The following is a 25976-nucleotide window of genomic DNA, read 5'->3' as shown; positions in this document are numbered from 1 at the left end:
CTGCTGCTGACGTACAGGTGACATCACAAAGAGGCGGAGCTATACTGTACTGCATTTTCCTGGGCTCCACCCCGAACATAGTCTCCTCCTCCTCCTGGACGGGGCGGAGCTTGTTCGGAACCGAGACAACCTTGGCAACACTAGACAGAGGCTGAACCAGCCAATCCCAAAGCTGCTCCTCGGGAGGCTGCGCGAGGAGGGAGGAGCCGGGGCTGGAGGTGGTGCTACCCCGAGACCATTCTGACCAATCAGAATGAAAAGAGATGCGTCTCGGCCTTCCGTATGAAGCTCCGCCTTCCCTTTGTGATGTCATTAGCCCGTGTCCCAGCAGGAGGCTTGGTGTTTCGTTCGTCTTGTGTTCCTGTCGTTTGCAGATCTCGGCTCCAAATCTCCGTTTCTGCAAGAGACAAATCCTGGGGCCAGAAGTTCAGGAAAATGCCCGCAGGAGCTTTGGGGCAGAGAGGAGACTTGTGCAAATAGTGCTGCAAGCTTCTCATCCGGGACCCCAGACTAGAGAGTTGTGCGGGGACAGAAATCCCACCCGTCCCCGCCAGGATCCTCTCCGTCCCCACCCGGATCCTTTCCATCCCCGTCAGGATCTTCTCCGTTCCCACCCATCCCCACCCGGATCCTCTCCGTCCCCACCCATCCCCATCAGGATCCTCTCCGTCCCCGTCTGGATCCTCTCTGTCCCCGTCTGGATCCTCTCCGTCCCCACCCATCCCCACCAGGATCCTCTCCGTCCCCGTCTGGATCCTCTCCGTCCCCACCCATCCCTGTCAGGATCCTCTCCGTCCCCGCCAGGATCCTCTCCATCCCCACCCATCCCTGTCAGGATCCTCTCCGTCCCCACCCATCCCCGTCAGGATCCTCTCTGTCCCCACCCGTCCCCGCCAGGATCCTCTCCGTCCCCACCCGGATCCTTTCCAACCCCGTCAGGATCCTCTCCGTCCCCACCCGGATCCTTTCCAACCCCGTCAGGATCCTCTCCGTCCCCACCCATCCCCACCAGGATTCTCTCCGTCCCCGTCTGGATCCTCTCCATCCCCACCCATCCCTGTCAGGATCCTCTCCGTCCCCGCCAGGATCCTCTCCATCCCCACCCATCCCTGTCAGGATCCTCTCCGTCCCCGCCAGGATCCTCTCCGTCCCCACCCATCCCCGCAAGGAATTACCTCCATCCCTGCCCGTCCCCATAAAAAGCAGCAATTTCTTCTCACAGGATCATCAATTCCACAGTTTCTTCTGTGTTTGCGCTGCTGTTTTCCTTGTGGAATCTCTTTGGTGGAACCCTTTTTTTGTTTTCTGTTCAGGTAATTAACTTATAAACCCCCTCTTTTACTAAGGCTGACGTGTCCATTATATTCTATGGACGAACCCTGCTTCCAAAGCCTTCCATCCCCGTGGGAGTCCCATGGGCCAGAGGGGGGTCCCCGTGGGTTAGGGGGGGAGATTCCCGCAATCCCCGTTCCCGTGCAGACCTCTACCCCAGACAGGCCTGGGGCTGGAGCACAGCACTTTGGTCCTTTTCTGAGAGATTACAGGACCCAGAATCTTTGTTTAACTGCTGCTATGTTTCTCTTCTGGGGCTGTAAATTTTATAGACACGCAGATCTCTCCCTCTGCTGAGCCCCAGCACTGGGAAGTCTCCTGAAATACATAATATGACCCTACTGTGACAGTTAGGGCTCCTTTTACTAAGCTGCGTTAGAGTTTTTAGCGCACGCGGGATTTTAGCGCTCGCTAAGCCCTCGCTATGCGGCTAGAACTAACGTCAGCTCAATGCTGGCGTCGAGGTCTAGCACTCGCGGCAATTCCGTGCACGCTATTCCACGCATTAAAGCCCTAACACAGCTTTGTAAAAGGAGGCCTTAATTATATAAAAGGAGGGTCCTTGTACCCCAGCTCTGGGAGGTTTGAAATATAAGAGCTGTGGAGAGGGGCATTTTCAATAGGACGTCGTCTGAGTTTGGACTTCTGGGGAAAGACGTCCAGAAATCCAATAGAGAAAATGACCATTTTCAAAACAGCAAAACTCCTGTTTGGGTTTATTTTTTTTAAGACCTCTCTAGATGATTTGGCCCTTAGTGTATCTATCTTTTTTTGACAATCATTAATAGTAAGAAAGCTGAGTAACCTTCAAAAATTTCTTTATACCAACTCATATATATTTTTGGGATCATCGGAATCCCTTGCAGGAATCCTTCATTGCTTCGTACAGAAAAACTGCTCCTGAATCGTCATTGATCCTTTTAGTTATTTCATTTATTAAAATTATATCTTTTTCTTATTTCTTCTTATCTTAAAACTTAGTTACAGCAGTTAGCTTTTCAGTTAAATCACTGTCGGCCGGGGAACTCTTGCCGAGAAGTTTCACCTATTCAGGCGTTATCAAGACTGTCCCCAAATTCTACGCAGTCCACCATACGGTCTTTCTTTTTCATTGTCTATCTTTTTTTGGCCCTTTTCACGTACAAAGATGTCCAAATGAAAAAGAAAATCGCACAAAAACAAGCAGCCAGCATTTTTAATAGTAGTAATATTCCCATCTTTCACAGGCTGGGGTGGCAGCTCCAGCCATAAAACTGTGTTGTGAGGGTAGTTAGAAGGAAGGCATGTGCAAGAATTTAAGAGCAAATGGGATGCCCATGTGGGATCCCTTAGAGGGTTAAGTCAAGGGAACCTGCCACCAGGAGTGGGATCCCTAGGATAGTAGACTTGGGAGTGGGTCAATAGAGTGGGCAGACCTTATGGGCTAGGGCCCTTATCTGCCGTCATCTTCTATGTTTCTATGTTTTGTGGTGTCAGATCTTGGGCTGTGACTGTTGTGAGTTTTGTTGTTTACGGGGTCTGTGTACGGCAGGGTCTCTGGATGTTGTCCAGCTGATGTGCACACATCTGTTCCAAATATACAGTGGCTGGCATAAATGTGCATGTGTTATGTGTCAATTTGAATAAGTGTGAGCTCCGGCCAGGCCCCTCCCCTCGGATTTACATACTACTGTGTGCGTGTTCTTTATAGAGTAGCACTGAGTTCTGCTAGCACTTATTCACGTCAGTGCACACTCGCCCTCATGATTCCTACTGCTCTGTACATTTAGCTTGTCCGGGGGAGAGGGCTTTTGAGAAATGGGCTTCTACAGTGACCGTTGCACCTGCACAAAGGAGCCTCTTGTCTTTGTGTAGTGAGATTTGTCAGTGTTCCAAACAGTTCCCAGGTCATGACCAGGATAAAGTTAAGACAGCCTTTTTGTTGTCAGTAGATGGTTACCCAGGTCTCTCTTGAATATTGTTGATAAATCCCAGTTCCACTCAAACTCCTGCACCTTAAACCAGTGTTTCTCAACACACAGTACGCTTGCCCTGGGGGGTACACGGCCTGGCCGCTGCTAGGGATCCCTCCCTGCCCACCTCCCGCTGCTGAAGCCACTGCTGCCAGGGATCCCTCCCTCCCTGCCTGCCCGGTCACCGCACCACCCCCTGCTCCCGAAGCCAGCCCTGTTACTTCGTCGGAGCCGGACTGGTTCCCTCCTCCCACAGCAGCACTCCATGAAGGGACGCAGGAAGCGATATCAGAGAGAACCTTCTCTCTGATATCGGAATTGACGTCAGAGGGAAGGCTTGTGGGCCAGCCACGTGCAGCGTGTGAATCGCTGCATGCGCTGTCCCTGCATGGAGTTGCTGCTGGGGGAAACTTGGTCAGTACAGTTGAAAATATCCAGATAGGTGGCTCATCTCCAAAACTCATTTCCTCTCAATATCAAGGCAGAAAGAAAAATCATACATCAGTCTAATTTCAACCCGTTCAACCAGAGTGTTGAGGAACAGCAAGTGGTCATCTCCAAACCCATTCCCTTACAATCCAGAATCTTCTTTCTGCAAATTCCTCAAAATGTCTGTCCCAAATATATATAGAAGAGGAATGTCGACACAACACGCAGCCATAGTTACTAGAGCGTTCAAGGTACAGAGAGACAACGTGACTATAGACCGAAACCAGATCAAAACACGAGCCATAACGTGTGAGAATTTCTGTTGTGGAGCACAGTTCTTATCTCAATAACTGAATGCCGTCATTCAATATTGCAAAAGGTGTGGACCGGGCTCCAAATCTTAGGCTTAGATCAGCTTGTTGTATCACATGGATATTATTGTATGCCTTTCATTGATATGTTCAACATGTCTGTATCTTGCCTCGTTAACATTTCTCTTTCTGTATTAACGTACATTGTATATTAAAATCAATAAAATATTTGAACTAAAAAAAAAATGTCTGTCCCATCCCAGAACAGGGGTCGTGTTAGTGGTACAATGAGTGTTCTGTCAGAATTCAAACATTTGGCCGACAGCTTCTGCATACCCAGCTACTCGTGGATTAGACATCCAACACATTCTCTGGATATCTGAAGTATCTCAGCAATTATTTTAGCCGATATTTGCCATCTGCCAAAATCAGGTCACGGACATGGTCAACAATTTCAGGAGATGACACCGCTTGAGGCCTCACAGACCTTGCCATATCTTCAGTCTCAAACTCTCCACGCTGAAAGCTTGCACCTACTTTTTTACTGTAGGATGGGCATTTATCACTCAACGTTTGCATCATACATTCATAGATTTCCTTTGGCGTTTTATCCTGCAAGAACAGAAATTTCATAATGACTCGGAGTTCCACACTTGAAAATTTCACACTTTTTGTCGACGTGGTTCAATCAATGAGCTGAAACAATGTCATTACGATTCTGCAAATTGGCACTTTGTAAAATAAAATGACGCTTTTTTCAGCTACAGTAACAAGATAACACTCAGAATTTAGGACGTTGGTTGGGTTGAGAACCTTTCAGCACCCTCTCAGAGTAACTGGCCATTAGAGTTCGTGTCAATGATGACTGCTGGCCAGACGGGCTGGACCATGCAGGTCTTTATCTGCCATAAGTGTGCACCAAACCCACATGCTTTTGAAAACGAGTGGTTACAGAATATTGGCATTTTCGTGATATGTGTGCAGAAACGTGTCAGTATCCCGGTATTCTGATTATTAATGCGTGTATTCAGTGCAGAAATATTAGCACCTGCTTTCCAGAATGACCTCCTTAGGGACCAGAGTGATCTAAAGGCACAAATAGGGTAGAGATAATAACACTTTCCCTTATACTGTCTAGAGCAGGGGTGCCCACACTTTTTGGGCTTGCGAGCTACTTTTTAAATGACCAAGTCAAAATGATCTACCAACAATAAAATAAAAAAAAAAACCACAAAGCACACTGTACGCATAGAAAATGTTAATCATCATTCCTATTCCAGGGTTTTTCAAAGAGGTCAAAGCAGATGACTCTAAGCACTATCACCTCAGTAACAACCATACAAAAATAGACAAATATACCCCCCTCCCTTTTTACTAAACCACAATAGCAGTTTTTAGCGCAGGGAGCTGAATGCCCAGCGCTGCTCTCGACGCTCATAGGCTCCCTGCGCTAAAAACCTCTATTGCGGTTTAGTAAAAGGGGGCCTTAGTGTAAAATATAGACAGCAGATATAAATTCAGACACATTTTGATCACTAAATTTAAAATAAAATCATTTTCCCTACCTTGTCTGGTGATTTCATGAGTCTCTGGTTGCACTTTCTTCTTCTGACTGCATCCAATCTTTCTTCCCTTCTTTTAGCCTGTATGCTTCCTCTCCTCCAGACCTCATTCCTTCCCCCAATTTTTCTTTCCTCTTCCCTGCCCTTTCTTTCTCTCTGCCTCCCTTTCATTTTTTTTCTGTTTCTCTTCTTTCCTTCTGTCTCCCTGCCTGCCCTTTTTCTTTCTTTCTCCCTGCCCTCCCCCAAGCCACTGCCACTGCCATTACCATCGGGGACCAGGACCCAAACGCCACCAATAACAGGCCCCAAGCTCTCCCTGCTTCGGCCAACCAGCATTCCTCTCCCCGACGTCAATTCTGCCGTCGGGAAGAGGAAGGCTGATCAGCCCAAGATCGTGATCAACCTATTGGGGGAAATGCTGCCGGGTCCTGCCTTTGCGGAAACAGAAAGTAGGCAGGACCCGGCAGGAACAAGAACAAATGCTTCACTAACCTGTCTCCCGCATTAGCCCGTAGCGAACGCTTGCTTCAGGGCTCTCAACATGTGCGTGCCGGCTTCCCTTCTCCCCCCCCCCCGACATAACTTCCGGTTTCGGAGGGAAGAGAAGAGAAGCCGGCACGCACACATTAGAGCCCGGAGCATACGTTCGCTACAGGCTGAAATCTCCAAGCCGGTTTTTTGGGTTTTTTTTTAATGTTCAGCAGCGGCAGATGACAGCTGGGCGGACCGCCCAGCTAAAAGGCCCTAGGGAGAACACTGGAGAGGAAGGCTGATCGCCCGTAGATCAGGACGGCAACATGAGTCTATCACGGAGCCCGGGATGGGCTCCGCGATCGACTCGAGTTGCCTTCCTGAGCTACTGGTCGATCGCGATCGACGCGTTGGGCACCCCTGGTCTAGAGAATGACACGGGGACAAATTTGTCCCTGTCCCCGCAGGAACTCAATTTCCCCATCCCGTCCCCATGGATTTTGTCGCTGCCCCTGCCCCATTCCTCTAAGCTCAGCCTTAACCGCACAAGCCTCAAACACTTATGATTTGAAAGTGTTTGAGGCTTGTGCAGATGAGGTCAGAGCTTAGGCATTGGTGGAATGAGGCATTATGACATCACAATCTGAGCTCTAGAATGTTGCTACTTAGGATTTGGAAGTGTTTGAGGCTTGTGCAGATAAAAATATAAGAAGTTGCCTCCGCTGGGGCAGACCAGAGATCCATCCTGCCCAGCGGTCCGCTCCCGCGGCGGCCCATCAGGCCCACTGCCTGCACAGTGGTCTCTGACTAATTTTGTAATTTACCTCTAATCCTATCCCTATAACCTTACCTCTACTCCTATCTGTACCCCTCAATCCCTTTGTCCTCTAGGGATGAGAACGGAGCTTAGGCATTGGTGGAATGAGGCATTATGACATCACAATCTGAGCTCTAGAATGTTGCTTGTGCAGATGAGGATAGAGCTTGCAGCGACGGGGCGGGAAAATTCGTTTCTGCAGGGACAGGGAAAAATCTGTTCCCGTGTCATTTTCTAAAATACAGAGCGTGGCTTGACTATAAACTCATTCTGCACCTGGACTAGCTTGCTGCGCAAACTGTGACTTAAGACTAGTGGAGGTGGTCAGAACTGCTGCCTCAGTAGCCTAAAGTTCAGAAGTCAATCCCAGCCTGCCCTTTGTGACTCTGGGGGCACGTCACAACCCTCCATTGTCCCAGGAACCACAGTTAGACAGGGGAAATACTTAAAGAGTATAATCAGAAGCAAAACCTTATCCATAGTCTGTTTAATCACAGTTTTTATTTCATTGGTAGTTTTCTCAACTTCTCCAATCTTCTCATTCTGTTTCTGAGCTCCCATTTCAAGTTGTGCAATTTTTGTTGGAATGTTCAAAGTTACTGAAATAAAGTTGGCACATATACATACCATATGGAGATTTTCAATGGCAGCCCACAAGGAGTGACAATGCTGACATTGTATTATATCTCTATTATTTGAATTTCAATGCTCTTAAACGTGTATATTTTTGCTACTGTTCCATGGTAGTCCTATTATTAGGTTTCAATTTGCTGGGGAGGGGGGGGGTATTTTTAAATATACTTCATTAACAGTGGTGAAATACAAACAACCATAAGTCAATGTGACAAGTATTCTTTTCTTATTTCTGTTCAGGTTTCATTCTCTGTACTTGTAAACCTTGTTATTCATGCTCAATTTTCTGTTTTATTGCCTCATTCTACTATTGTTATGCTGTTAATAAAGTTTTATGTTAAACTGTACCTACTATATATACACATCACCTTGGGTGAATGTCTTCATAAAGAAAGATTAGGTTCTTACCTCGATAATCTTCTTTCTTCTAGATGTGTTTCGTAGACCTGAATGCAAGGGTTATCCATCTGAACCCACAAGTTGCTTGCGGAATGCTGTCAGTCATCTTTCAACTCCGCCTCCTCCCCCCTCAGTTTGTACAAAAACAGTCAAGCACCAGTGTAATGAAAGACTTAACCGGAAGGAGGAAAACTGCAGGGAAATACTTTTAAAACCAATAGGAGGAAATATGTTTTCACTCAAGAGAATAGTTGAGCTCTGGAAGGCGTCGCCAGAGGTTGTGGTAAGAGCAGATAGCGTAGCTGGTTTTAAGAAAGTAACTTTGGACAAATTCCTGGAGGAAAAGTCCATAGTCTGTTATTAAGACATGGGGGAAGCCTCTGCTTGACCTGGATCGGCCTTGCCCTGGATCGGATTGCCCTGCGTTTTCGTCTGGAGAGGGGAGTTAGACAAGGGTGTTCGTTATCTCCTTTGCTGTTTGATATTGTTCTGGAACCCTTGCTTTTGGCTATTCAACAGGCAAAGGAGATTCAGGATATTCCTTATGCAGGTCGGGAATATAAGGCAGATGATATTTTGCTTCATTTGAGGAATCCCGAAACTACCATTCCACATTTATTAGATTTGATTGACCGATTTGGGAAATTTTCTGGATACAAAATAAATTGGAGTAAATCGGAGGTTCTTTCGCTAAATGTACACTGTCCAAAAGGATTATTTCATACATTCCCTTTTCTTTGGAAGGAAGAGGGTATAAAAGATTTAGGTATTTGGATTAAAAAAACACTGGAAGAAAGTAAATGAAAAATCTTTATTGCTGAAGGTCACAGAAATGTGTGAGCAATGGAACCCTTTACATCTGTCTTAGTGGGGGAGCGTTCAAATGGTTAAGATGATGATTTTGCCTGTGGTTTGCTATCAAATGGATATGTTGCCAGTTTATTTCCAGGGGTCCTTTTATAAGAAGTTAAATAGTATTCTTATTAAATTTATTTGGCTGGGTAAAACTGCAAGAATTACTTTAGCATCTTTACAAAAACCAATTGCGGTGGGTGGGGTAAATTTCCCAAATTTTTATAGGTACCATCAGGCCTATAAATTGTGTCAGGGTATGTACTGGATCCTTCCTGAGTTCATGGAACATCTCCCTGATTGGTTGTATTTAGAGTGGCAACTTATGTCCCCATTACGATTGTTTCATGTGTTGAGTATCAAGTTACCCAGATATGTTAAGGACAATAGTATTTTATTTGACACCTGGAAAACCTTGAAATTTATTAACAACTTAACAAATATTCTAATAGAGAAATCCACTTATCAATCCTTATGGCTAAACTCCTAGATTCAAATTGGCGAGTCTGGAATCTTCTGGAAGCACTGGATGCAGGCAAACATAGAAACATAGAAGATGACGGCAGATAAGGGCCATAGCCCATCAGGTCTGCCCACTCTACTGACCCACCCCCAAGTCTACTCTCCTAGGGATCCCACTCCTGGTGACAGGTTCCCTTGGCTTAACCCTCTAAGGGATACATATATTAGATGATGTTTTATCAAATGGGAAAATGCTTGATTTTTCACGACTGCAACAATCATTCGGTATTTCAAAGTCTCAAAATTATAAGTGGTTGTAGTTGAAGCAAGCCATTCAGAAGGGGTTCCCTGATTGGCGAAATCTAAAAAAATCATTATAGCTTGCAGGTCCTGTGCTTCCAGACAGATTTCCTAGGACATCAGGCCGCCCAGTGGTATCAATTAATATCTGAATATCTAAATAAAAAATCAAAACTAGCCTAAAAGATATTTGGAGCATTGAGCTAAAGCAGCAAATTTCTGCAACTCAATGGCCACGAATTTGGACTTGGAGGATGAGAAGTACAGCATCAGCATCTATGAGACAAACATGGTTTTTCTTGTTACATAGATCTTTTTGGACCCCTGTTAGGTTACAAAAGTTAGACAGTTCTAAATCTAATAGATGCTGGCACTGTCATCTAGACATAGGGACACTGGTTCATCTGTTGTTCTATTGTCCTTTGATACTCAACTTTTGGAAGTCAATATGGGGAAAGATTAATACCATACTGGAATCATCAATTCCATTGACATATGAGGTAGTCATATGCGAGATGATATTGCATCTCAAATCCTCACTGGATAGATATAAATGTCGGCTTTTCCTTATTATGACCGGGATAGCTATGCAAATGGTTACCCGTAATTGGAAAAATTGGGATCGCCTTAGTTTTACGTTTTGGTGGGCGAATTTATGCTTAAGTTATAAGTATGAGAAGATGAATGCGGATACGGTCGGCTCGGGGGCCCGTTCCAGCGGGGCACCCAACTCTGTCTTCGCTCCTCCCCCATTCCAGCAGGGGAGAGCTGATGGAGGAGGGCTGCAGTCCGGCCATCGGACCAACGGTCGGCTCGGGGGCCCGTTCCAGGGGGGCACCCGACATTGTCTTCGCTCCTCCTCCATTCCAGCAGGGGAGAACTGACGGAGGAGGTCTGCAGTCCAGCCATCGGTCTAACGGTTGGCTCGGGGGCCCGTTCCAGTGGGGCACCCGACTCTGTCTTCGCTCCTCCCCCATTCCAGCAGGGGAGAGCCGACGGAGGAGGGCTGCAGTCCGGCCATTGGACCAACGGTCGGCTTGGGGGCCCGTTCCAGCGGGGCACCCGACACTGTCTTCGCTCCTCCCCCATTCCAGCAGGGGAGAGCCGACGGAGGAGGGCTGCAGTCCGGCCATCGGACCAACGGTTGGCTCGGGGGCCCGTTCAAGCTGGACTTCAGTTTTGACTGTTTTGATTTTATTTTCAATTCTTTTTAGTTTATGATATATTTTTTAATCTCACTTATTGTTTTACCACTTATTTTGTTTTATTTTATCATTCAAATTTCATTTAAATTTCCCCAGAATTCTATTGCTTCAACGGTTCTCCCTCTGCATCTATTCTTATCTCCCCTCTTTTTTCAACCTTTCAAAGTCCTTTAGATCATTGTAGTCTTATTAGAATGTTTATTTTCTTATTTTTCTCATCTATTCTCTATTTTATTTCTTCATTACTCTACAAATTGTCATTTTTCCAGGTACTTTAGTTAGATTGTGAGCCTTCGGGACAGTAAGGGAATTTCTAAGTACCTATTTTACTTATAAGTTTAATGCACCCTATTGTCTATTTTTCTGTAAACCGCTTAGAATCCTAACGGAGTTTAGCGGTATATAAGAAATAAATTACATTACATTACATATGTTTGGGCATTCTAAGATATTCAAGTTAGTTTGGGGCCCATTGACATATTTTGTGGATTCATTATAGTTGTCTTTTATCTTCATTTCTGTTGGTATAATACACACACATCCGGGGGGGGGGGGGAGGAGGATGGAGAGGGGGGTATATCTTTTGTGTGATTTTATTCTCTGATGAAAATGTTAGTTGGGTGGGGAGGGGGGGTTTATTGCTGTATGGATACTGATTGATTATAAGTGCATATATGATGATTATTATTTGTATGTTTATTGTATTGCATTTTTTAGCAGCTTTAAAAACTCAATAAAGATTAAAAAAAAATAAAATAAATAATAGTACTTTCTAGGAGAATCCATTATGGTTTAGTTCTGGCTTTATTTGCACACAAAAAATTTTTTTTATTCAGGATGAGGTCCTATAATAAAGGCCAACTGAATTCTGAGTTTGGCTTTGGCCCAAAACCAAGTCAAAATCCACAATCAGCCTTGTTTTGGTTTTAGCGAAAAATGACGATGCATTTTCTGATGAAACCGAAATATTGTTTCTGGCCTGTGGGTGTCCCTCTCTTTTCCCCTCCCCAAACATAAGGAGCTCCCCACCACCACCAGGCTCACCCACAGACTGCCAGCCCTTCTTTCCTCCTCATTGCCACTCTGGTGGTCTAGTGGCACATTGGGGCAGAGCAATCCCCAGTTAAAATGGCTGCCATGACTTTTAGTGGCAGTCAAACGCGATTGCTGCTGTGATAACCAGAGACAATTTTGTGATTCAAGGCAGCATGGGCAGGAGCCAGTCTACATTATCAAAACTGTTTGAGAGTGCAGGAAGTAGCTTTTGATTTATAGGCAGTGTCTTATTCAATGGTCTGAAGCTTTTGGCGAATTTTTAGATCGAAAGTCAATTGAAGCTTTTATTACACTCAGTACATATAAATGGTTTGTGACCTATGTGAATTTTTTTTTGTTCAATATATTGTTATTAAATTTTTTTGTCAATTACAAAAAGCAATCCAAACAGCCAATACAACAGATTCACAAAACAGCAAACAATATAGCTAATTACCAAAGAACTTCACATAGATATATATCGTGAATCTCCCATACCCACCCTCCCCGTCCAAATAGATCCCATCCCCAACCCAACCCACCCAATACCCCCCACAGCAATAAACAGCAAACATACACAGGATCGACCTGTGTGAATTCTTTGGTAACTTTTTAGAGTTGAAAGCTTAGTGATACTTTTCTTACACACGGTACACATATATGATTAGTCTCCTCTGTGGATCATTTTGTGACGTTTTAGATGTGAAAGCTGAGTGAAGCGTTTATTACACTCAGTACATGTATATGGTTTGTCTCCTGTGTGAATCCTCTGGTGATATTTTAGGCCTGAACGCTGAGTGAAGCTTTTATTACACTCAGTACATGTATATGGTTTGTACCCTGTGTGGATTATTTTGTGACTTTTCAGATGTGAAAGCTGAGTGAAGCTTCTGTTACATTCAATACATGTATATGGTTTGTCTCCTGTGTGGATCCTCTGGTGATATTTTAGGCCTGAAAGCCGAGTGAAGCTTTTATTACACTCAATACATGTATATGGTTTGTCTCCTGTGTGGATCCTCTGGTGATATATTATGCCTGAAAGCTGAGTGAAGCTTTTATTACACTCAGTACATGTAAATGGTTTGCAACCTGTGTGGATCACTTTGTGACTTTGTAGATGGGAAAGCTGAGTGAAACTTTTATTACACTCAGTACAACTATATGGCTTCTCTCCCGTGTGGATCCTCTGGTGAAATTTTAGCTCAGAAAGTCGAGTGAAGCTTTTATTACACTCATTACATGTATATGGTTTATATCCTGTGTGGCTCTTCTGGTGATATTTTAGCTCAGAAAGTCGAGTGAAGCTTTTATTACACTCACTACATGTATATGGTTTATATCCTGTGTGTATCCTCTGGTGAAATTTTAGATGTGAAAGCTGAGTGAAATTTTTATTACACTCAGTACATGTATATGGTTTGTCTCCTGTGTGGAACCTTTGGTGTCTTTTTAGATTTGAAAGCCACCTGAAGCTTTTATTACACTCAGTACATGTAAATTGTTTGTACTCTGTGTGCTTTACTTCGTGACTTTTTAGATGTGAAAGCTGAGTGAAACTTTTACTACACTCAGTACATGTATAGGGTTTGTCTCCCATGTGGTACATTTGGTGTCTTTTTAGATTTGAAAGCCAACTGAAGCTTTTATTACACTCAGTACATGTAAATGGTTTGACTCCTGTGTGGATCCTCTGGTGAATTTTTAAGCCTGAATGCTGAGTGAAGCTTTTATTACACTCAGTACATGTATAAGGTTTCTCTCCCGTGTGGATCCTTTGGTGATATTTTAGGCCTGAAAGCTGAGTGAAGCTTTTATTACACTCAGTACATGTAAATGGTTTCTCATTTTTATGACTGCTTTTGTGCATTTGCAGTTCTGAAAACAAGGTGAAGCTCTCATTATGTTTAGGGCAACTAATGTTGATGCTCCTTTTATATTCAATATATGTAAGTTCTTTCTGGTGTGTTTTTCCTTCCCTCTTAGAAGTCACTTTGTCACTATTATGATTTTGGAAGGGTCTCTCTGCTAGGTATCTCTTGTCCTCAGGGATGTGACTGAGCTCCCTGTCATTTCTCTCACACTTAGTGACTCTGTCAGTTGCGTCTCCTGCAGGGTGTCTCTGTTCCTTTGATTTCCGCTTACAGTTCTTTGTGTCAGTCCTCTCAGGTCTCTGGGAAATATTCTCACAGACATTTTCTGATTGTGTTTGGATTTCTTCTTTTTCTACAGGACCTTCTCCTTGATTCTTTACGCTCTTCCATTCTTGTGAGATCTGAAGATCTGCTGCATATAAACAGAAGATGTGACTTGTGAGTTAGGTTACATCTTAGAAACAGTTGCTGTTCTCTATGTATGATAACAAGACGTATAGGTTGCATCACACAAGGATTTTCCCTTTTGCTTCAGAGTCTTCATTGGCTCCCGGTTTATTTTAGAATTCAACTTAAATGTGCTTGTATTTCTTTTAAAATTCTACATGGTATCTTTAATTCTCTTATTCCTTTATTTTGGAACGTTTACCGATTCTCCTTTGCAAGAGGTATCCAACAATTTAAACTCTCCCTTCTAGAATCAGAAAATAAGATTAAATATTGAACTAAGGCCAGTACTGGGCAGACTTGCATGGTCTGTGTCTGTGTATGGCCGTTTGGTGGAGGATGGGCAGGGGAGGGCTTCAATGGCTGGGAGGGCGTAGATGGGCTGCAGGAAGTCTTAACAGAGATTTCAGCAGTTGGAACCCAAGCACAGTACAGGGTAAAGCTTTGGATTCTTGCCCAGAAATAGCTAAGAAGAAAAAATTAAAAAAATTTAAATTGAATCAGGTTGGGCAGACTGGATGGACCATTCGGGTCTTTATCTGCCGTCATCTACTATGTTACTATGTAAAAAAAGGGATTAAAAGGGATTTAGTCAATCTTTGGTCTTTAAATTCTCTTAACTCTGGAATAAACTCCCTTTTTTTTTAAAGAGTTCCAGTTCATTTCAATTTTTCCGTAAATCTTTAAAAAACTACTCTATTTGCCAAATATTTTGAAAATGAATTCTTTTGAAATGTTGCTATTATCTTCTATTTATCATTTGTAAATCATTCCCTGTTTATTTAATTGCTGTAAACCGAGTCGAGCTTTCTCAGAATGATGACTCGGTAGACAAAGTTAAGCTTTAGTTTAGTTTAGAACTGGTCAGTTTCCTATTTGCAAAGCATTTTTTTGAAGCGCTTATCCCCACCCAGTGCAAGTTTGTGAGATAGTGAGATATTCCTTGGAAATGGCAGTGAGTAGAGTTAAGGGAGTCAATTCTCTAAAGAGGGCCAAAAATTGGACTGCTAAGCTGGTATTCTGTAACAGGAATTTTGTGTGCTAAATCCATTCTAGAATCCTAGCGTCAAGTCCACATGTACATGCCAACCACTTAAGCCATATCAGTAGCAGGTGTAAATGCTTGTTCTTTGACAGTAATCTATAGGTTCCGAGTGGAATTGCCTATTTCCACACCAGCCCCTCACACTTATGCGCTATAGCTCTAAGGTGCTTATTTACGATTCCACCTGCCTTATCTCCTCCGTTGTGGCATGTAACTGCTGTTTTAGCATGACATTTACACGCCAAAACATTCTTTGTGGAATCAAGCATTCGGGGGACACTGATCTGATATAAAGTATCCACCTGCATCAATAATTGAATACCAAGATATTGAAGAAAGGAGGTGGCCTACTTTAGAGGGAAAGATTAACCCCACTCCCCCCTTCTGACCGCATCACTAGAAGCTAGGGCCAAAGACTTGGAGAGAATCAATTTAAAACCTGAACAGTCACCAAATTCCGCAAAAGCTTCCATTAATGCGGAAAGAGACTTCCGAGATTGTTTCAAATGAACCGTAAGAATAGTTTTACTGGGTCAGCCCAATGGTCCATCAAGCCAAGTTGCCTGTTCTCTTGGCGGCCAATCCAGGTCCCTAGTACCTGGCCAAAACCCAAGGAACATTCCAGGATCTCAAAGAATATCAAGATTCTGGAACCCCATTGACAGCAACATTCCAGAGCTGAGATTGTGATGTCATAATGCCTCATTCCACAGTGCCTCAGAGCCAACCTCATCAGTGATGTTACAATGACTTAATGGTCCTATACTTGGCACTGCCATACTGGGTCAGACCAATGGTCCATCAAGCCCAGTAGCCCGTTCTCACAGTGGCCAATCCAGGTCCCTAGTACCTGGCCAAAACCCAAGGAATAGCAACATTCCATACAGAATCTCAAAGAGTAACAAAAGATTCCGGAACCCCATAGTAGCAACATTCCATGCTACCAATCTAGGGCAAGCAGTGTTCCAGAGCTTAACTATTCTCTGAGTGAAAAAAAAATTGACAGAGTGAAAAATCGCTCCACTTACCCATTCTAAAGCTACATCCTGTTTCCAAAGCTACACTGAGCAGGCTCCCTTTTAAAGGGCAAATGCTAGTGTGGCAGATCATCATCCTAAGTCATTGCCAGACAGTAGACCACATCCCCAAGTGTTTCGAATCATGGTTCCTTTCATGGCTACAGGCGATCTGCTCAGAGACCTAGACAAAGGTTTGGGGTCTCCAGACGACCTCGGGCATCAACTCTCTGCTCAGTACCTAGTACCAAGAAGTCCCAATGATGCCAGACCAGAGCCATAACTTCTCCAAATAGAAGGAAGACTCTGCTTTGGGCAGTTATGCTGCAGCTACCACCATCACTTTTGTAAAGGTGCGAGGTGCTGTTGCTAACCCGAAAGGGAGCGCTGAAAACTGGAAGTGCCTCTCCAGTACATGGAACCTGAGAAGCTTTCTGGGAAAATGGGAATATATAATTCCAGTGAGGCTATGACCAAACGCACAATCTCCATTCGGAATCTGGACACCTTTATTGTTTGGTTAATTTCAAAGGAATCAGGTACATTTTCTTTGACTCTACACAGTTATCCAGATTTATTGTAGATAATGGGGTGGTGATGTCAAGTACCCCTACCAATAGACAAGAATAATGTTCGTGGTTAGGAATTTTGTGTCTACCTCAGGTGGCCTTTTCTCGATTCCTAAATTATGATGAAGTAAAATAGTCTCTGACTTTTTGTAAACTCCTTCTCCAGCTTTTGTGGACTAATGTACAATAGAAATATTATATTTGCCTTTGGATTTTATTAGAAATGTATTACTGTGGATACTGTTGTTTTCAATATTATTGTTGTTATCATAAAAAATTGAAATTCAATAAAGAATAAATTACAAAAAAAAAAAAGAAAAGACACATACTTAACTTGCTTGCAGAAGGATAAACTGCAAGCAGGGGGAAGAGTGTGGCGCAGTGGTTAAAGCTACAGCCTCAGCACCCTGAGGTTGTGGGTTCAAACCCAAGCTGCTCCTTGTGACCTTGGGCAAGTTAGATAGATTGTGAGCCCGCGAGGACAGACAGGGAAAAATGCTTGAGTACCTGAATAAATTCATGTAAACCGTTCTGAGCTCCCCTGGGAGAACACTATAGAAAATTGAAAAAATAATGTGAACAGTTTCAGCCTCTGATAACCAGAGCTGGTATTGTGACATCACAATGCCTCATTCCATCAATGCCTAAGAGCCAACCTCATCAGTGATGTCACAATGGCTTGACTGTCCTATACTTGGCTCACTTTTACTACATTTTGATTTCTAGAGTGGCACAGTGGTTAAAGCTACAGCCTCAGCACCCTGAGGTTGTGGGTTCAAACCCAGGGTCACTTAATCCCCCCATTGCCCCAGGTACATTAGATAGATTGTGAACCCAAAAGGACAAACAGGGAAAAAGTTGCGTACCTGAATAAATTCATGTAAACCATGCTGAGCTCCCCTGGGAGAAAGGTATAGAAAAAAATAAATAAATAAAACAGAAGAACTAAGGCTCTGTCCAGTGACACAAGGAGCGGAGCTGAAAAATGTAGATGATGCCTCCTGTAATTCTCACGGGTGAAGGGAAGAAACCCGCTTGTCGAGCCTACTGTACCCTTTGCCCTAGGAATAATGAAATAAGTCCAACAATCTAGGCTTTAATTTGAATGTTCCCTTTACACCATCTGGTATTCCACACTGATCTGTACAGACATACAGTTTCTCAGTTCCAAATAAATGTAAGTGTTAGGCTGGCCAAGGACCCCTCAAAAAATAATAAAAGGTGTGCAGTGAAAACAATAAACCAAAAACTACGCTGCTCAATAAAATTCTGCATGTCACAATAGATCAGGGCTGAGTGGCAACGTCAATTATAGCTGGTACGAAATTAAACAACAAAACACCAACCAATCTGGAACAGGCGATAACCCCTGATTCTACAGAGCCTTGGTCTGGCACTTCCTTCCTCAGGAAATGTAGTCACCCGATGCGTAACTGAAGCCCCTGCAATCGCATAAAGCCAACGAACACAATGGCAGACAGTCCCCAAGACTAAACACAGTCTCTGCACACCTCATTCACTACTGCGCTTGCATTTAATAAAATATATTCTCATGATAAACGTCGCAAACTCAGCCATCAGCCCCTCAGTCTCTAATACTGATCCTCGCATGTGCACTCCTGCAGTACTCGCTCACTTTCTCACCAAATCATTTGAGAGAAACATAATCAAATTTGTCTTTGTAATGATGGCCCACTACTGCTAATAAATATGTCAGTTTGTCCCTTACCCAGAGAGATCAGGGTCTGATAATTCTCCTCCATCACCTCCCTGTAGAGCTCCTTCTGCTCTTCATCCAAGTACTCCCACTCCTCCTGGGAGAAAGAGACAGCGACATCCTCAAATGTCACCTGCATCCGAAACAGAAACCAGAAACACACTTAGCACTTTCAGAAATGGGCTCGTTGAGGTGCAGGAACATTTGTGTTCATGTTTTACAGTAACATAGGGTTCTATTGCAGCGAGATAGAGGAAGATGATTTTTTTTTTCTCCCTCTGTATTCGTGGTTTCAGCTATCACTGTTTCGATTAATTCACGGTTTTTAAGTTTGCTGGCTCTCTCCCCCCCCCAAAATTACATCAGCTTGCATAAATAAATCGCCGATTCCAAGCGTTTACAGAGAAAATCGCCGATTCCCGGCACTTTCTTCACCGTGTTTTGCCTCTCCTTCAGGAACAGGCCAGGTCTCCCACCATGCTATTCGCGGTGTCACCTTGTTCATGATGGTTTCCAAAAGAAACCCATAAATAACATATGAAAAAGTTACCGTATTTGCCGGCATATAAGACGACTGGGCGTATAAGACGACCCCCCAACTTTTAGTTAAAATATAGAGTTTTGTTATATACTCGCCGTATAAGACTACCCCTTCTTCCGCACACCTTCTCTACCGCCCCGGGTGCAGCACAGCCGGCCAGGTCCCCTTACTTTTGTGGCACTTCCCCGACCGACCGACAACAGCATTAGAGAGCTGCACGGGGACGCCCCTAGGGTCGCGGGGATCCCGTGGGGACGCCCCCTAGGGTCGCGGGGATCCCATGGGGACGCCTCCGAGGGTCGCGGGGCTCCTGTGGGGCTGGATGCTCAGTCTTCTGGATGTACGCGGCTCTTCTTCTCCCTACCTTCTCTGCTTGCAGCACAGAGCCGAACGGAAGTCTTCCCGACGTCAGCGCTGACGTCGGAGGGGAGGGAGGGCTTAAACAAAGTTTAAACAAAGCCCTCCCTCCCTCCGACGTCAGCGCTGACGTCGGGAAGACTTCCGTTCGGCTCTGTGCTGCAGGCAGGGCAGATAAGGAGAAGGAGAGTAGCCTCGCGGTACCAAGAGAGAGGGGCGGTCGCCCCGCCCCGGTTGCAGCACAGCCGGCCAGGTTCCCTTACTTTTGTGGCACTTCCCCGACCGACCGATAACAGCCCGGGTCCGACAATCCTCCCTGCCCTGTAGCCGCGAATCTAAATTACCTTCTTACAGCAGCTGTAAGAAGGTAATTTAGATTCGCGGTTAAGGGCAGGGAGGTTTGTCGGACCCGGGCTGTTATCGGTCGGTCGGGGAAGTGCCACAAAAGTAAGGGAACCTGGCCGGCTGTGCATGCAACAAGGGCATGTAAACAGTACCCGGCGTATAAGACGACCCCTGACTTTGGGGAGGATTTTAAGGTACTAAAAAGTCGTCTTATACGCCGGCAAATACGGTATTTGTGTTTTTTCTGTATTCACGGGTCTGTTAATCCCCTATCACAGCGGATATGGAGGGAGCAGGATGTATTTCAGGTCAGGAGTGAGTGAAAAATGCAGGGCAGAGTGAAAAATCTAATCTAATCTTCGATTTATATACCGGGTCAGCTCCCAAAGGAGCTTGACTTGGTTTACAAGTAATTAAAGACCAGCAAAAGCAAACAAGAGCACAGAAGAAAGTAATAATAATAATAATAATTTATTTTCTTGTATACTACCCTACCAGTAGTTCTGGGCGGTTCACAACAAGAGAAACTAAGACATGCGAATGTTGAGATGATGCGGTATACAAATCTAAGGTTTAGTTTAGTTTAGTTTATTTCAGTGAAGAAATACAATAAAAAACAACAACATATTCCTGATTTACATACAACATCAATAAAAAATACAATTCAATTAAAACACGAATTCCTAATTAAAATACACCATCGTTATTATACTGTTAAAAATTAACATTCTTGCCTATCGAATAGGTAAATTTTCAATAATTTCCTAAATTTGAGATAAGATTAGGATTGGACAATCAAAGGGCATATCCAGTTCATCTTCTCGGTGATGGATCAAAAGCGCGTGAGGACAAAGGTGCGCCGACAACTGAGCGCAGGGGGGGAACTCCCCCCCACTCTACTTAATAGGGATTGCGCTGCCTCACGCTGCCATGTTGGGGTGTGTGCGAGGTGTAACTCCCCACATTATACTGAACACTTAACTTTTTCCCTAAAACACAGGGAAAAAGTTAAGTTTCCAGTATAATGAGGGGGGTTACAACCCCCCAAACCCCCCACAATGCCAGCGCGATCTCTATTAAGTAAAGTGGGGGGTTCCCCACCAACACCCCCCGTCGAAGCCCTTTAAAATACGGGTTTTCTTTGGCGTGATGAAGTCCTGTGCTCAGATGTCCGCGCGCCTTTGTCCTCGCGCGCTTTAGACTATGAACCCATCTTCTCCGCTTGATATGCTAGTGTCCAATCCAGAAAAATAAGTATTGTATTAGAGAATGACACGGGGCAAAAAATCGGTCCTCGTCACCGGACCACAATCCCCTTCACCGCCCCGTCGCATCCATCCTTCCCTCTCGCCACCTCAACCGTCCTTCAGTGGCCTGAGAATCTCCCTCCCTCCCCCTTATCTTCGAAGCGCGTTAGTAAAGAAACTTACTGAAGCCGGCGGAGACTACCTGCCTGGAGTCGCATGTGTGTGGGCGGAAGCTTCTTCTCTGACGCAACCGGAAGTTGCATCAGCGGAGAAACTTCCGCCCACACACACGCCACTGCAGGCAGGTAGTCTCCGCCGGCTTCAGTAAGTTTCTTTACTAACGCGCTGCGAAGGTAAGGGGGAGGGAGGGAGATACTTTAGAAAGTTGGTCCTTGATCTGGCAGCTGGGCTTCAACGCCAAGAAATGTAAGGTCATGCATCTCGGTAACGGAAATCCTTGCAGAACTTACACCCTGAATGGAGAAACTTTAACCAGGACTACGGCAGAACGAGACTTAGGAGTAATCATCAGTGCTGACATGAAGCAGCCACTCAAATGGAGAAGGCTTCATCTAAACCACGGCAGATGATAGGTTGTATCAAGAGAAGCTTCGTCAACAGGAAGCCTGAAGCCATTGTACAGAGCACTGGAATACTGTGTGCAATTCTGGAGGCCACATTACCGTAAGGATGTGCTCAGAATTGAATCGGTTCAGCGGATGGCCACCAGGATGGTCTCGGGGCTAAAGGGTCACCCGTACGAAGAAAGACTGAGCAAATTGCAGCTCTACACTCTCGAAGAGCGTAGGGAGAGGGGAGACATGATTGAGACATTTAAATACATCACAGGACGGGTCGAGGTGGAAGATGATATCTTTCTTCTCAAGGGACCCTCGACCACAAGAGGACATCCACTCAAACTCAGGGGAGGGAAGTTTCGTGGAAACGCCAGGAAGTACTTCTTCACGGAGAGAGTGATTGAGCATTGGAACAAGCTTCCAGTGCAGGTGGTCGATGCACGCAGCATCCCAGACTTCAAGAACAAATGGGATACCTATGTGGGATCCCTACGAGGGTCATGCCAAGGGATAGGGTCACTAGGACTTGAATGAGCGGGTCAGTAGAGTGACAGTATAATTACAATTATACTTTAGGGGGTCAGTAGACTTAAGAGGGTGGGTAAATAGCGTGGGCAGACTTGATGGGCTGTAGCCCTTATCTGCCGTCATCTTTCTATGTTTCTGTTTCTATAGATTTGGCCGTACGGAGGGAGGCAACTGCGCGCCTTCCCTCCCTTAACTGCGGGGACAAAGCCATTCACCGCTCCACGGGGCGGTGAATGGCCTTGTCCCCGTGCCCGCAGGGAACACTTTTTCCCCGCCACTGTTTCAGCGGGTTACCGCGTCATTCTCTATATTGTAGGGCAATCAATTCACTTAATCTTTAGGTAAACCGTTCAAGTATTGTGCAAATAATAAGGTTTTTAGGACTTTACGAAATTCTTGTAACTGGCCTATCAATCTGACAGAATCAGGAAGCCCATTGCACATTTCTACCAATTTATAAGCAGGACCATAGCAGTAGGAACCAGTTACACCCCAAACCTCCCTTTGATCTCTCTCCTTCCCCCCCCCAGTCCCAGGGTCCTCACTCTCTGCAGGATCCCAGCTCAGAAAGCTGCAGCAGTGTTTGCAACAAGACCCACCTGGGCAGCAGCTCCTGCAGGCATTTCCCTCTCTGCTTTTGCAGTTTGCACGATCAGAAATGAATCTGGGGCTCCTCCTCTGGCTGAGGGCTTGTCTCGCGCAGCGTCGCGAGCTAAAGATTCCTTTCCTCTTGAGCAGAGGCTGACGACGTCACAAAGGGGAGGCGGAGCTTCACGCCCAGGACTTGTCCAATCGCTTCCTCGCGTTGCTGATTGGTCAGAAAATTGATGGGGGCGGAAGAGTAGCTGAAAGCTCCGCCCACTAGCCCTGAGAGGGCGGGGAGGAGGAGTTTCAGCTCCTTCTGGCACTCATTGGTCAGAATGATCCTGGGGCGGGGAGAGGAGGGATTTAAGCTGCCTCGCAGGACCTCCCCCCCCCGAGCAATGGGGGAGGGGAAGGCTAATGCAAATCCTGCTCTGGAGACTGGCAGGGCAGGATTAATCCTTCCCTAGGCCCTGCCCCCACCACTGCACAATGCAAAGCTAACATATATCCAGGTCAATGGCCAGCTCTCAAAATCTTATAGTCTATAAAAGACACACACATGAATGCTGTTCTATATCTGAGTTGCAATCCCTGGGGTGGGTCTTACTGACCTACAAATGCACTCAACTGCCCCTCACTATCTCTCTGCACTTACCTCTCCCTATGATCCCCCCCACCCCGTGAGCTCCACTCAACTGGTAAGTCCCTCCTATCTGTGCCCTTCTCTTCAACTGCCAACTCCAGACTCTCTCCCTTCTGCACCATATGCTTGGAACCAGCTGCCCAAATCGCTACAGCGGGCTCCGTCTCTGGCAGTGTTGAAGGCCTGTTTAAAAGCCCCCACCTCTTTGAGAGTGCTACCAACTCCTAACTCCTCTCACCTTGGGTTCTGCATCCCCTACCCTCTATGTTAGGTCTGTCTGTCCAAGTTCGATTGTAAGCTCTTCTGGGCAGGCACCATCTATAAATGTCAAAATGTACAGCGCTGCTTACACCTTTCAGCGCTTTATAAGAAATAAGTAGTAGTAGTAATATTCCAGTTAATATAAATTCCAAAATAAAATACCTTTTTTCCTAACTTTGTTGTCTGCACATCTTGTTTTTCCATTATGTTGGTCCCAGTTTCTCTTCTGCCCATACCTCTAACTTTGGCAGTGCATGCAGCATCACCAATCAGCCACCCAAGCCAGCTTCAGCTCTCCATCTGACTTCAGGAGAACCGAGGCCAGCGCGAGCAGCAGGTTCGAGATGCTGCTTGAGACGGCGAAGAGTTAGAGGTAGGAGAGGAGAGAAGGCATACGCATGGCGGGAAGGAGCGCGGAGCGGAGAAGAGGATAGGTGCTGGCACCTGGGGTTTATGACGCACACCCCTTACTATGCCACTGATCTCACTCCTTCCCCAGCCCCCTATTCTTTGCGACCTTTCATCTACACCTCATTCTCACATTTATCCTCTCACTCACCTCCTTGCCGCCTCTCCCCTTGATCTCTTCCACATGATTCCACCATGTCCAGTATCTCCCAACCCTCCACTCTTGTAGCCCAGCATCTCCTCTCCCTCTCCCCCAGCATTTTCCTGGCCCTCTTCCCTCCACTATGGGGCCCTCTTCCCCCCCACTACTAGGGTCCATCTCTCCTCTTTCTCCTCTCCCCTCCTTTGAGTTCTGCTCCTTTCTTTCTGTTCTTCCTTACTTAGTAGATAAAGATAGGTTGTTCACCCTCTCCAAGGTAGGGAGAACGAGAGGGCACTCCCTAAAGTTAAAAGGGGATAGATTCCGTACAAACGTAAGGAAGTTCTTCTTCACCCAGAAAGTGGTAGAAAACTGGAGTGCTCTTCCAGAGATTGTTATAGGGGAAAACACACTCCAGGGATTCAAGACAAAATATATAAAGACAGGTTGTTCACCCTCTCCAAGGTAGGAAGAACGAGAGGGCACTCTCTAAAGTTGAAAGGGGATAGATTCTGTACGAATGTAAGGAAGTTCTTCTTCACCCAGAGAGTGGTAGAAAACTGGAACGCTCTTCTGGAGTCTGTCATAGGGGAAAACACCCTCCAGGGATTCAAGACAAAGTATATAAAGACAGATTGTTCACCCTCTCCAAGGTAGGGAGAACGAGAGGGCACTCCCTAAAGTTAAAAGGGGATATATTCCGTACAAACGTAAGGAAGTTCTTCTTCACCCAGAAAGTGGTAGAAAACTGGAGTGCTCTTCCAGAGATTGTTATAGGGGAAAACACCCTCAAGGGATTCAAGACAAGGTTGGACAAGTTTCTGCTGAACTGGATCATATGCAGGGCTCTGGATCAGTTAGGGCTCTGGTCTTTGACCTGGGGGCTGTTGCAACAGCATACTGCTGGGCGCGATGGACCACTGGTCTGACCCAGCAGTGGCAATTCTTATGTTCTTACCACAGAAAGGTGGTATGTCAAATCCATGATCCCTTTTCGATATACAGGGTGCCCACAAAGACACTCCTTGATTTTAAATGGTTACAAAATCAAAACTTGTTGGAATATGTTTATAAATAAGATGACAGCAAATACCCAAAAAGCACGGTGAGCAAGATCTTACTCAATCGCTTGCACTTTCACCCTTATAAGCTGCAATTGGTGCAGAAGTTACAACCTTCAGACAATGAAATGCGACAAAATGACCAGGTAGGTGTTCCTCACATGGCCCCCGAGATCGCTTACTGTTTGTGACTTTTTCCTTTGGGGGTACATGAAAGACAGAGTGTACGTATTGCCACTACCCGCAACTATGGATGATCTGCAGGAACGCTGGATATGCTTCAGAGAGTCTGGTCGATTATTGCAGCGATGTTTGCCGAGTAACAGGTGAGGGTGCACATCGAGTGTATGTAATCAACAGATACCATATGAAACTTTATAAGTTGATGAAACAGTAGCCTCAGAAGTGAAAGAATATTCCAAAAAATTTTGGCTTGGTAACCATTTAAAAATTAAGGAGTGTTTTTGTTGGCACCCTGTATTCTAAGAGTTACTCTTGATTTTACTGTACTGGGTAGATGGCCGGCATTATGACATCAATGCTGAGGCACTAGGAAAAGAAGCATTGTGATATCATGTCAGCCTTGGTTACCAGAGATCAGAACTCTTAAGGCTACCTGAAAACCAAACAAACACACCTTGGGCAACAAGGTGGCTCCAGCACCCAGTCCAAGTTCACAAGATCTATTACCAAGGTAAGAAGCAGAGAAAGTTGCATTTGGTAAATGGCTTTAATTAATTAATTTAAAAAAATTATATTCTGCCTATCAACTAGGCGGATTACAAATTAACATACATAAAATTAGATTTACAAAAAGTACAAATTTAACTAAAAACATACCAAAATACAAACTCA

The 25976-nt window shown here is 45.1% G+C and overlaps 1 protein-coding gene across 1 annotated transcript; it reads right to left on the bottom strand.

The window, feature by feature from the left end:
* Positions 1–12312: 12312 nt before the first annotated feature.
* LOC117354600 (gastrula zinc finger protein XlCGF26.1-like) lies at positions 12313–22812 on the bottom strand. The gene is made up of 3 exons (XM_033932386.1): positions 22624–22812; positions 18441–18561; positions 12313–14046 (listed from the first exon to the last, which is right to left on the bottom strand). Exons 1-3 carry the CDS (start codon positions 22645–22647, stop codon positions 12425–12427), a joined length of 1767 nt encoding a protein of 588 aa, XP_033788277.1. The 5' UTR covers positions 22648–22812; the 3' UTR covers positions 12313–12424.
* Positions 22813–25976: the final 3164 nt, after the last annotated feature.

Source organism: Geotrypetes seraphini, chromosome 2 (assembly GCF_902459505.1).
Source record: "Geotrypetes seraphini chromosome 2, aGeoSer1.1, whole genome shotgun sequence".
In the NCBI taxonomy this organism is placed as follows: Eukaryota; Metazoa; Chordata; class Amphibia; order Gymnophiona; family Dermophiidae; genus Geotrypetes; species Geotrypetes seraphini.
Note: the sequence above shows the minus strand (reverse complement) of the source record. Positions and strands in the feature narration are given on the sequence as shown.

What these genes read in the sequence shown, in the direction of transcription:
- LOC117354600 (XM_033932386.1), bottom strand. Translation starts at nt 22,647, where the DNA reads ATGCCTGCAGGAGCTGCTGCCCAG. An exon ending in CTGCAGGAGCTGCTGCCCAG is followed by an intron (nt 18,562 to 22,623) that starts GTGGGTCTTGTT and finishes TTTCGGATGCAG; the next exon opens with GTGACATTTGAGGATGTCGC. An exon ending in TCAGACCCTGATCTCTCTGG is followed by an intron (nt 14,047 to 18,440) that starts GTAAGGGACAAA and finishes GTTTATATGCAG; the next exon opens with CAGATCTTCAGATCTCACAA.